This window comes from Belonocnema kinseyi, chromosome 6 (genome assembly GCF_010883055.1).
Source record: "Belonocnema kinseyi isolate 2016_QV_RU_SX_M_011 chromosome 6, B_treatae_v1, whole genome shotgun sequence".
NCBI lineage: Eukaryota > Metazoa > Arthropoda > Insecta > Hymenoptera > Cynipidae > Belonocnema > Belonocnema kinseyi.
The window spans coordinates 111,258,798-111,270,545 of record NC_046662.1 but is presented as its reverse complement, the minus strand read 5'-3'; the positions used below and the strand labels follow the sequence as shown (position 1 = coordinate 111,270,545).

Sequence of the window (11,748 nt, the reverse complement as noted above, 5' to 3'; positions counted from 1 at the left end):
GTGCTTGATGTAGTGGTGGGGGTGGTAGTAGTAGGGGTAGCAGTGTTGGTGGTCGGGGTAGTGAATGTGGTGGTAAAGTTCTGAATGGAAGGTTGCTTCTCAACCAGTCGTAACTATAGTGATTGTGATGAACATTCTACTCCCTTAATGTGTGTTGATTTGAAGTTAATTTAACGTAACTTCAACGTTGATTTGACTTTAGTTCGAGACTGAATTGCAACCACTACTATTATCATTGCCACCACAGGCACGTCTATTAGTGAGATGCTTTATAAGCTATACAGTAATTAAACTGTGAAGCATCAGAATAACTTCTACTTGTTAATATCATGTAAAAGTCTTTTTCCGAGTCAACGTCCTGAAGAGGCATCAAATATTCTCTTACAAGAAAGCAAACAATCTTCTCTTCAAATTGACTGTGTATGACGAGAGTGACTGATACTAGTGGTCGCGATTCAATATCAAAATTAAGTAAAATTAACGTTGAAATTACGTTAAAGTAACGTAAAATCAACGTTGAAGTAACGTTAAAAGCAACGTTGAAGAATTGCTGAAATTCATGTTGACGTGGTTGCAGCTGAATCAATGCTGATGAACGGCTTTTGCTACATTTCTGTTTATAAAAATAAGGGAGTTGAATGGTCATCAGAATCACCATAGTTACGACTAGTTGAGAAGCAACCTTCCATTCAGAGCTTCACAACCATATTCACGACTCCGTCCACCACCACCGCCACCCTACTACTACGATCCCCACCACCACATCCATCCCTATCACCATTAACACTATCATCACTGCAAGTGCAGCGAACCCTGGAAATAGGACCCCTGATATTTAGTCTTTCCGCGAATTTCTGTCATGCCACAAGTGGGAGCGAGCGGCGGTCGCTCAGATGTGAACAAAAGCGTTTTCTGCAAAACGGCAGTCTATCTGGGTAATTTCTCACCTTCTTCAACTCCAAAATCGGCCCAGGCTCAGAGTTTCGCTGTATTATAAGAATAAATAAACATTTCAAAGGCAAAAATTGTTTACCGTTTCAATAGATATATTTTGTTGTTTATGTGAAAAATATTTTCATTTTATAATTGTTTTCTTTTATCTGATTCATGCAACCGTTCACACAAGAAAGGTCGCAAATAAATTTTTTACGGGTCCTCCGCTTAACTAACCTAAAATTTCGAACATTTCTGACACGTGGACAAATTATTTTTCTCATTTTAAAAGTTTTAATCTTGTATACATTTAAATTTCCTGCCAATTTTTTAATTCCCTTGAATTTAACTGACTTTACGGTGGTGCCATCTGTTACCGGTGAGCACTTATCGACCGTTGTATCTTAGCATAGATATAAACCATTATCTTAGCACAGATATGAACCTTTATCTTGGCACAGATATGAACGATCATCTTAGCACAGGTATGAAACATTATCTTAGCACAGATATGAACCATTATCCTGTGGCACCAAATAACTGCTTCAACCGCATTTAGCTTGAAACATAACCGTATTACAGAATGCTTCAAAATAGTAACACTTAGCCTCGCTGCCGTACAAGTGTCCTGTACAGCCAAAGGTAATATATATTTACAATGCACAGCTCTACGTACTGTCAAATGATATACTGCGCATCCATATGTAACATTTAATCATACTGGACATTAAGAATTATACTGCTCATCCATAAGTATCATATACATTCATTCCGCAGCCTTGTGCCCCTCCAATCTGTATTGAGCTACCATATGAGTCAAATGAATTACGTACGCATATTGAATATTTACAGCTCTGTGTAATTGGTTTTAAGTTATGGATAAGAGATTTAAATTTTCGCGCGCTCTCTACATTGCTTTGAGTACTTCTTTGGAAAACTTTATAACGCTGGAATTTTATAACAGCGATGGACTGTAAAATTCCCCTCAGCGATTGAAAGCCAACAGGAGGCAACACAGAAGTGAAAAAGACAGAGGATGGATAGTCTCTTTCGCTGCTGTATACTTTCTGTAGGTAAGCAGATGTATGCCCTAACGATAGAAATCTCAGAATATTCTGAGGCAAAATGGCCTGGCGGGTGTGAGACTATCTGCAGAATGAATTTGGATGAGTTATTCTCAGAGATAGTCAGAGAGATTTAGGTCCTTTTCAATGTCCTTTTAGAGGTCCTTTTAAGAGTGATGCGAAAGTAATATAATGGTCCTTCTGTATTCGTCACGTACCGAGCGGGCAGATATTTAGTGGCTGGCCGTCGCTAACCCGACTTTCCCTTTAAATTTTTTTTTCAAATTATTAACACTTTTTATTTTTAAATGATGAATTTTCTCATTATACTTATTTATAATTATAACTTGTATGCTAATATACATATATTATATATGTCTTTTTTGGCGTCTCTCATTCTATTTACGAGAAACGTTGTATTAATTCAAATTTTAAACATTCAAAAAAAGTCAGATATCTGAAATCATCGGAGCCCGCAGATTCCGAATTATTTTGCCTTAGGCTGTTATTTTTGAAACTAACAAGAACCTAGTTATTAATTTTAATGCGAAAGCTTAAAAGATGAACCTTAAGTGTCGGCTACACTATTGAGATAGCCTCTCTGCTTCTAGGAAATAAAAATCCATTCACCTGAATTTGAATGGGTTTTGAATTTCTGAAACGATAGTAGCGATAAAAAAGTATTAATTTAAAAACAAAACAAATTTAAATTAAATATTGCAAATTATTCATTAAAAAATAGTTCAATGGGCAACTTTTAAGAAAATCCTGGCATACATGTAGTTGAATGTCACTGGAGCTTAATTCAGTGTAAATTTTATAATTCTTGTACAGGATAATCTATTGAAACCATTGTGAGAAGAGAATCAAAACTAAATAATCATTAAATTTATAAATAAATTGTTGCATCAATTATAATATATTACAATATTATTTAATTTTTATTTCTTTAATTTTTGCTTAGTCAGCATTGTCCTATTCAAATTTATCACTTCATACTTCTCATTCGAAACAATTCTGTTAAATTTTAATCTGCATATTCCACTCAGTTGAACTCAACCTGAAGTAACCTACAATTAGCGGATTCACGCTTATTGAAAACTGCTATATGCGCGATCGTATTTTTATCATTGGGTGTGCTCTTTTAAAAACTCCAATTCATATTGTATACTCTTGCATACTTCTTGCTTTCTACAATTACGTTTTCTTTTCACTATTTAAAATCTATAATTTAAGTATACGATTTCGATTTTTTTTTAATTTATTGACTCACATATTATATAATGTTATACAATTAAAAGTTTGTCATAAGGACAACCGCTGGATTTCGCCTGGAGCCGGTGCTAATCTGAAAAACTGCACCCGATCCCAGCCAAATCGCGATAAAATTTCAGCCACAACCACGTCTCATTACCGTGAGATAGTTGACTTCAGTCTATAACGGAATCAATACGACGATCCGGGAAAAGTCTAGTGCAGCCTGAGGACACGGAGCGAGCCAAGGATGACCGCCTTCTGCATTTTCCCCCTGCAAGTGTTTAAGCATATTGTTTACATGCAGGGTTGATTTTCAGGCTACTGACCAGGGAAAGCTTGGCGCCTTCAAGAACGTCGATGAGAAGGACGATTAGTTTAACAGAATATTCTGGGTACAATCGTCGCAACTCCCTTATATGGTATATATCTCTTTCTTTTCATTCTCCTTGGCTATGATGTTTTTGTCAGCTGGTGCCGAAAATTCGATAACGAACATGGTTCGCTTCTCAAAGTCAAGGAGAACCATGTCAGGCCTCGAGTGTGCAACGGAAACAATTGTGGAGAAAATAAAGTGCCAGTATATGCGGTACTTTTAATTCTCGACTATTGACTCGATTTTTCTAGGATAATTTAGGGGAGAGATATCAAGGTTAATGCAGTAAGAGTGACAGAGATGGTACATGGCACGCCCTGCAGCTATCGTCGGGAATGTCTTGGTTCAAAATGTAGCGACGGTAGGTTAAGGTGGAATTGACACTTTCTTGACATGCAAAATGAAACCCTCCGTGCCAGACTTCAATCGCGGTGATTTAAGGAAAGCAAAAGTTAGCGCATACGACATTGACTGATCCTCCACATTTCCGTAGAAGATGCCGTGCATCCACTTATCGAGGAGCTGTTCACGAAAGTTTTTCTCTTGTGCTTTTTTAATCCGGGCTTTCAGGAGTGAGTACGGCTCTGTGGCACGCCCTGGTATGTATAGGTCTCTCCAGCTTAAAGGTGTCGGATAGCTCATCTATCGACGACCTCAGGGTCTTCAGGGATTCCATTATGTTTTCCTCGCTTCAAATAAACCTTGACGCATTTGTCTAACCCAAATTCCATTCCTATTTTCTTAGTAGATTGTTCGATAATCCCTAGAGCTAGATATAATTTGCCGAAAAACTACCCGTCGGAAAGTGCTAGAGATCGTGGCAATAATGTGAGGCAAAAGACGAGTGGGCTTATCGTGTCGGCCTCAAAGACACCTCTCTGAAGGGTTACCCTGTTAGTTGTAACAAGAATTTTTCCAGATGAGTTAGTAAATCTGGTTTTCCAAAGCGGCATCAATCTCTCTATGCACCTAACTATTTTCGGATGAACATTTAAGATTTCCAAAAGACAGATGATAAGTCTATGGGAGGTCGAATCGACAGCTTTCCGATAATCAATTCAGGCCATCGACAGATCTCGCTGGTAGTATGCTGCATCTTTGCAGGCACATCTATCGATGAGCAGGTTCTCCTGACATCCTTCTACGCCTTTCTTTGAGCCGCGTTGTTTATACATTTCTTGCTACACAGATTCAATTGCTCAAACAATCCTATCATTTAGGATAGCTGTGAATACAGGAGAAGTGCTGATGGGTTGAAGAAAACTTCGTCTACCAGAAGGTATTGATACCATCTGGTCCCAGAGCGGAATAGTTCTTCATTCCTCTAAACACTTTTTTCACCTCTTTGGTAGTGATGGGTGGGCATTCTTCTTTAGGTCTTATGAGGGCATAACACAGCTCCTGGAAACTATTTATGTTATCTGCGTCTTCGTCCAGTCAATGCTGCACTTCGTAAACTTCTCTCCGAAATAATTATTGTTCATCCCTATTCGTTACAAAAACAACCCCCGTATTTGTATCCGAATAGCAGACTAAAGACAAAAATTGTATAAATTAACTGTTGGAACTTTTGTCCTCCTGATTGTTGTGCTCTCTCATTATTCTCCAATGTCGTTAACGATTGGATCCCAAAAATCAGAGCGAGTATTTTCGAGAATCCCAATAATCAGAGATTCCATCGACACTGGAAAATGCCCTAAAAGATAATTTTTTTACAATTTAATTTCTACGTGGTACAGAGGGGTCGATTTTAGAGATTAAGGGTTGGTACCCAAAAATCGAAGATGTAATTTTTGAGGATCCCAAAAATCATTGATATAATTTGATGTGATTAAATATTACTTAGATATGACTACGCGGATAGGTTAAAGGGGCGTGTCCTAACGTTTGAAACTTGTAGACCTATGCTTCTCAAAAATACCCACTCCAATTTTTTGGTTCCAACCCTTCACGTCGAAAATCCACCACCCCCTACCACGTAGATATAAAATTGTAAAAATATAAACTTCTTACCAATTTCCCATTGTCAATGAAGTGACTCATTTTTAGGCTTTTTGAAAATACCCACTCCAATTTTTGGACTCCAACCCTCAACTTGTAAAATCAACCCCTCTTTACCAGGTAGATGTAAAATTTTAAAAACAACTTTTTTTGGAATTTTTCAGTTTCAATGGGGTCTTTGATATTGGGATTCCTCAAAAATAACCATTCCGTTTTTTTTTCTCTAACAATTAACGTCTAAAATCAACCCCTCTCTAACACGTAGATACGAAATTGTAAAAAAATCATCTGTTTGAAAATTTACCAGTGTTAATAGAGTATCTGATTTTTGGGCACCTCGAAAATACGCTCTCCAATTTTTTGGCTACAACCCTTAACGTCTAAAATCAATCCCCCTATACCACGTCGATATAAAACTTTGTTTAAATAATCTTTTTGAGAATTTTCCATAGACCATGGAGTCTGATATTTGAGTTTCTCGAAAATACTCTTTCCGCTTTTTGGCTCAAACCCTTAACGTCTAAATTTAACTCCTCTCCACCACGTAGATAAGAAATTGTGAAAAATTAATCTCTTGAAGTATTTCCCAGCATCTATGGAGTCTGATTTTTAGGCTCCTTGATAATACCCATTTCGATTTTTGGCTCCAACCCTTAACGTCTAAAGTCAACCCCTCTCTAAGACGTAGATGTAAAATTGTAAAAATAATTTTTTTCAGAATTTTCGAGTGTCAATGGGGTCTTTGATTTTTGGGCTCCTCAAAAATACCCTTTCCGATTTCTTACTCAAAGCCTTAACGTTTAAAATCAACCCCTCTCTACCACGTAGATATGCAATTGTAAAAACTTAATCTCTTGAAAATAGATTTTATGCTTTCACGATGATTCATTTTGATAAAAGAGATATTTCGGGTTTCACTCGTGTCAAAAACTACGAATTGTTTGCCGACGTTTAGTGAACATTGCAGTTCACATCTTCAGGGCTGAACTGAAACTATGAACTGCCCTGAAGATGTGAACTGCAATGTTTACGAAACTTCGGCAAACAATTCGTAGTTTTTTACACGAGTCAAACCGGAAATTAATCTCTTGAAGTATTTTCCAGTGTCTATGGAGTCTGACTTCTGGGCTCTTTGATAATACCCTTTGCGATTTTTGGCTCTAACCCTTAACGTCTAAAATCAACCCCTATCTACAATGTAGATATGAAATTGTAAATAATAATTTTTTGAGAATTTTCCTGTGTCAATGGAGTCTTTGATTTTTGGGCTTCTCGAAAAGACCCTTTCCGATTTTTAGCTCCTTCCCATAACGTCTGAAAGCAACCCCTCTCTACCACGTATATATAACTTTGGCCGAAAATAATCTTTTTAAAGTATTTCCAGTGCCCATGGAGACTGATTTTTGGGTTCCTCGATAATATCCTCTCCGATTTTTGGGTAGGTTTTGGATTTTTGCGTGCGTTCGGAAGCCCAAATCAAGCGCAAAATCTGTTTTTCCCGAACTTGAGTTTCTAAAATAGGGTAGTTTTATTTTCAGTAGGGGTGGTTTTCAAAAATTAGTTGTTGTTGCGTTTAAGATACCAAAAAATCCCTAAATTCTGATACAAAGAAATTGGAAAATTTCGTTCGTACAGGTACTAGTTTGATAAACCTAATTGTCGCGCTGAAAGTTGATTAAAGGCATTAAAAGGTGCATCGCAAAAGGTTAATTATATTTTTTGATTATACACACATAGACTGGAAAATTATGTAAATTTCGGTGGTTATTTTTGTAATGAATAGGGGTGAGAAATAATGACGCTTAAATGTACCATGTTACTATTATATAAGTAGGTTCCATCTATGCAGATATAGACATTTTAAAAAAATTTTCAATACAGGATATTGTTTTTTTAATATATAATTTATCAGGAGGATAAAAGTCCCAACAGTTAATGTATACAATTTTTGAATTAAGTCTTTGTTTTTGAATTCGGATACAAATACGGGGGTTGTTTTTGTAACGAATAGGGGTGAACAATAATTTTGCTCCTTAGTTATGCTTTAAAAATATCGTGTTCATGGTTTATAAGTGTTTTTCATTTGATCGTTTAATTTCTTAAATACTTTTGTGCAGCACAGGTGGTTGCTTTTTAAAATAAGGGTTGATTTTACAAAAGTGTTCAATATGAAATTTAAAATAAAAAAAAAATAGAAAAAAAGTCTAGCCTAGTCATTTGTTTAATACGTTTTTAAAATACTTTTTCCTTACAGAAGGTAGTTTTTGTAAATAAGGGTCGACCTAACAAAAGCCGTTCACAGCTCATTGTAAAGAAAAAAATAGCAAAAAAATCGAACCTAGTCAATTTGTTTAATTTATTGATTTTTGAATGATTTTCGTAGAGGGCGCCGCTGAGTTGGCGGCAAGCTAGCACCGCCAACCTGCGACCGGCGACTGGCTATACTTACAGTGACTGCGATAGGTTAAGTTTGCGGGCGTTCCGGTGTTCCATTCCGCCCCATTTCAACTTGTTTCATCTCGCCCCAACGATAATTTTATTTGAAATTCGTAATTTTCTTTTCTAAATAATTGATAATTAAATCTAATGCCAAGAAGAGAAAATTTAAACATCATTTTTTTACATTCTTTTAAGTCAAAATGGGACGAGAACATTATTAGCACTTTATTTTCTCTCGAAAATCACACTATTCCTGAGTTTTAAAATGCTAAACGTTTGCACTTTCTAATACAGTTTACATAAAATATCAATTCTTTTTGCATTTACCTCAACTAATTAGACTTATTTTTATTTAATAAATTCATATTAAACTTAAAGTGTGAATATTTTTCCAGATATAGTTGCATTCTATTTTACCCGCCTGTTTCGTCGCGCTCCATCTTCCCCTATGTGCTGCTGCATGGTCGTTTCCAGAACTAACGTACTAGAAAGATTTTCTTTTCCATTCATTTTTTTTTCTTCATAATATTTAATCACATGAATAAGAACTTTTTAGATATTTAACGATATTGAAAAGGGGAAAGATCAATTGGAAAAATCAATTGCGTATGTCATAGAAAATTTGATGCACGTTTCCAGAACTAACGTACTAAAAAGATTATCTTTCCATGTAAGTTGATTGTTATTTTCGAAATATAATCAAATGATGATTATAGAAAGCTATTATAACTTTCGGAATGTCTTATTTCATTTCGCTATTAAGTTGAAAGCATTGTTTAATAAATTACAACGAGAAAATCAATTTAAAATATCAATTGCGTATGTCACAGAAAATTCGATGCACTTTTCCAGAACTGACAAGTGCAATCTATTTTCATACACATTTCTTGAAAATATTGAACAAAGCTATTATTTATTATACTGCATTAAATAATATAATAACTTTTTAAATATTTAACGATACTGAAAAGAGGTCTAACTTTCTAGAAGCTTTGAAAATCACCTAAATATTTCTAGATATTTCTAGAACTCTGGAGAATCTTCGATACAAGCAAAATGGTATTTTAAGGTCGAACTTTCTAGAATCTTTGAGAATCGCCTAGACATTTCTAGAAATTTGGGTAATTACTCCTCCACGATATATTGACCATAGCATGAACATTATCCATCCTTTTTCTTTTAAACATCTTTCACTCCTTGTTTGTTTCACTGCTGCAGCTGTTCTTTCTTTTCTACCACGTGCTTTGTGAGCAAAAATTCCTAGGCGCAAAGTCCTACATGATAAACTTTTTGAACAGTTTCTCAGCTGCTACTGAACAAAAGGAGACCGCAGTACCTACGGTTACTCAGAAACAAAAGACGTTTCCACGGTTGGAACTACCCAAGTTCTCGGGAGTTTATATGGAGTGACCAGCTTTCCGTGATCTATTTGATTCCATGGTGAGAAGGGATACGGAACTCCTAAACGTACTAAAGATTCACTACCTGAAACTGAGTGTGAGTGGGGAACCGGCTCAATTGATAGCCAGCATCCCGACCACTGAGGTTAATTTCGAAAGTGCGTGGCAGACCCTATTCAAGAGATATGACAACGCTCGACTATTAGTGAACAGCTATTTGAATAAGCTGTTTTCATTAAAGTCGATGAGTAGGGAAACCTCAACTGAACTCTGTTCCTTATTTAATGGTACTTGTGAGGTCATCGGCGCTTTTACTTCCTTGAATCGACCTAAGGATTAATGGGAAGATTGAGTTGTCTTTATGACAGCTTAGCGGTTGAATGCAACCCCTCGCAAATCCTAGGAGAACCAACTAGAACTTTGGATAACCAGCCTACTTTTGATTCACTCAACCAATTTCTGACAGGCAAGGCCAGCAGGCTGGAAGCCGTGGAGAACATAGCTGCAACTTTGATTCGTTCATCTTCTACTGCGGACAGTAGTCGCTTCCAAAAGGATAAAAGGGGTGGTGAGACGACTCACACTCACAATGCCGCAATGAGAGAATTGTCGTGCTCCTTATGTACAGGCAAGCATTCTATAATCTTTTGTACACATTTGCGAAGCAAAGATCTCAAGCAGAGGAAAGAACTTGTAAGAAAGCACACTTCGTGTTACAGCTATCTAGGAAACCACATAGTGCTAATAGATCACAACCTGGTTCCTCAGAATCTGCCTCCCTTTCACTTCAACCTACCGACTCTTCCACTCTAAACCCCCCTCAGTAAACCTTTTTCTAGTTCTTTGCCTAACTCTACAGATTCTGCCAATGCTCACGACACACAAAAATCCATGTGACTGGAGGGACCTGTCCGACTGGCTATTGCTTTTGTGGACACTAAAGCTTCAAATGGAAGTCGACATCGAACTCGAATACTACTGGATCAAGGGGCTCAGGCGTCTTTCATATCGGAGTCACATGTCCAGAGATTAAGACTGATCAGAGAACACGCTATCATCTCGGTGCTTAGTGTAGGCAATCTAAAAACGAGACTCACCAGAGGACTGATTTAAATAAATGTTTGCTCTCGAATCAATACTCAAACTACTTTTATGGTAAGAGCACTCATTTTATCTAGACTAACTTCATATGTACCTCCTGATGGTATCCATAAAGGGGGTTGGAAACGTTTCAAGGGTTTAGAATTGGCAGAACCTTTTTTGCGAACAGGTCGAATTATCAAAATGATTCTAGGGGCAGAGGTCTACTCCTATGTTATTGAAGAGGGGCTAAGAAAAGGTAGCTTAGGAACTCCAACCGCTCCACAAACTTCGTTAGGTTGGATTCTTTCAGGATTTTTATCAGAAGAGTTTTCTTCTTCCAGGCATTCTCTTGTTGGATTACAAACTACGGTAGATTATGAACTACCGAACTCACTACGGAGATTTGTAATCCAGGAGGACGTACCTTCGACCATTTCGGAATATAGTCTAGCCGAAGAGGATTTTGAGCAGCTTTTTTCCTCCACTCATCAACTTAGTCACGATGGACGCTACATCGTGCGCCTACCTCTAAAGGATCGCTCTCTTAATCTTGGAGATTCAAGAGCAGAAGCTTACCGGGCTCTCATCCAGAGAAAAAGACGTTTCCGGCGAGATCCTGACTTATACAAGAAATACTCTGATGTTATCAAGGACTACTCAGAGTTTGGCGAGTAGGAACTCGTCTCCAGAGTAGAAGATCTAAAACCCAATCAGGGTTATTTCTTATCACATCATTGTGTGATAAAAGAGAAGAGCTCGAGCACTAAATTGCAAGTTGTTTTCAACGCTTCTCAACACACTGATAAAGGGCTATCCTTGAATGATCTCTTACATTCTGTATCCAAATTACAGACAGAACTATCGGATGTCATTCTAGGATGGAGGATGTATCCAGTCATCTTCACCACAGACATCGAGAAGATGTCCCTTGCTACTGAAATTCTAAATAGGGAAGTCTATGTGGCTGATAATGTCGACATAGCTCAAGAATAGAGCAAACAGGTGGACTGGTTACTACAAGCGGGAGGCTTTATTTTGAAAAAATGGGTTTCTAAACGGAAAAAGGTTCTGCAGGGAGTACCCGTTGAACATTGAAAGAATGCAACGTCTGTTTTGCTAAATCAGGATCCATTTTTTTGTGCTCTTGGCATTTTATGGCAACCCTCTCCTGATACCTTACGGTTTCAGATTGTTTCAT

General features: G+C 37.2%; 1 protein-coding gene across 1 annotated transcript; it reads left to right on the top strand.

Moving 5' to 3' along the window:
- Positions 1–10,751: 10,751 nt before the first annotated feature.
- LOC117175548 lies at positions 10,752–11,543 on the top strand. Its single transcript, XM_033365258.1, has 2 exons — positions 10,752–11,217; positions 11,299–11,543. The coding sequence occupies exons 1-2, from the start codon at positions 10,752–10,754 to the stop codon at positions 11,541–11,543; spliced, it is 711 nt and encodes a 236-aa protein (XP_033221149.1).
- Positions 11,544–11,748: the final 205 nt, after the last annotated feature.

Excerpts from the sequence above, each read along its gene's own strand:
- LOC117175548 (XM_033365258.1), top strand. The coding sequence starts at position 10,752 with ATGATTCTAGGGGCAGAGGTCTACTCCTATGTTATTGAAGAGGGGCTA. Across the intron at positions 11,218-11,298 it reads CAAGGACTACTCAGAGTTTG|AGAAGAGCTCGAGCACTAAA; the intron begins GCGAGTAGGAAC and ends GTGTGATAAAAG.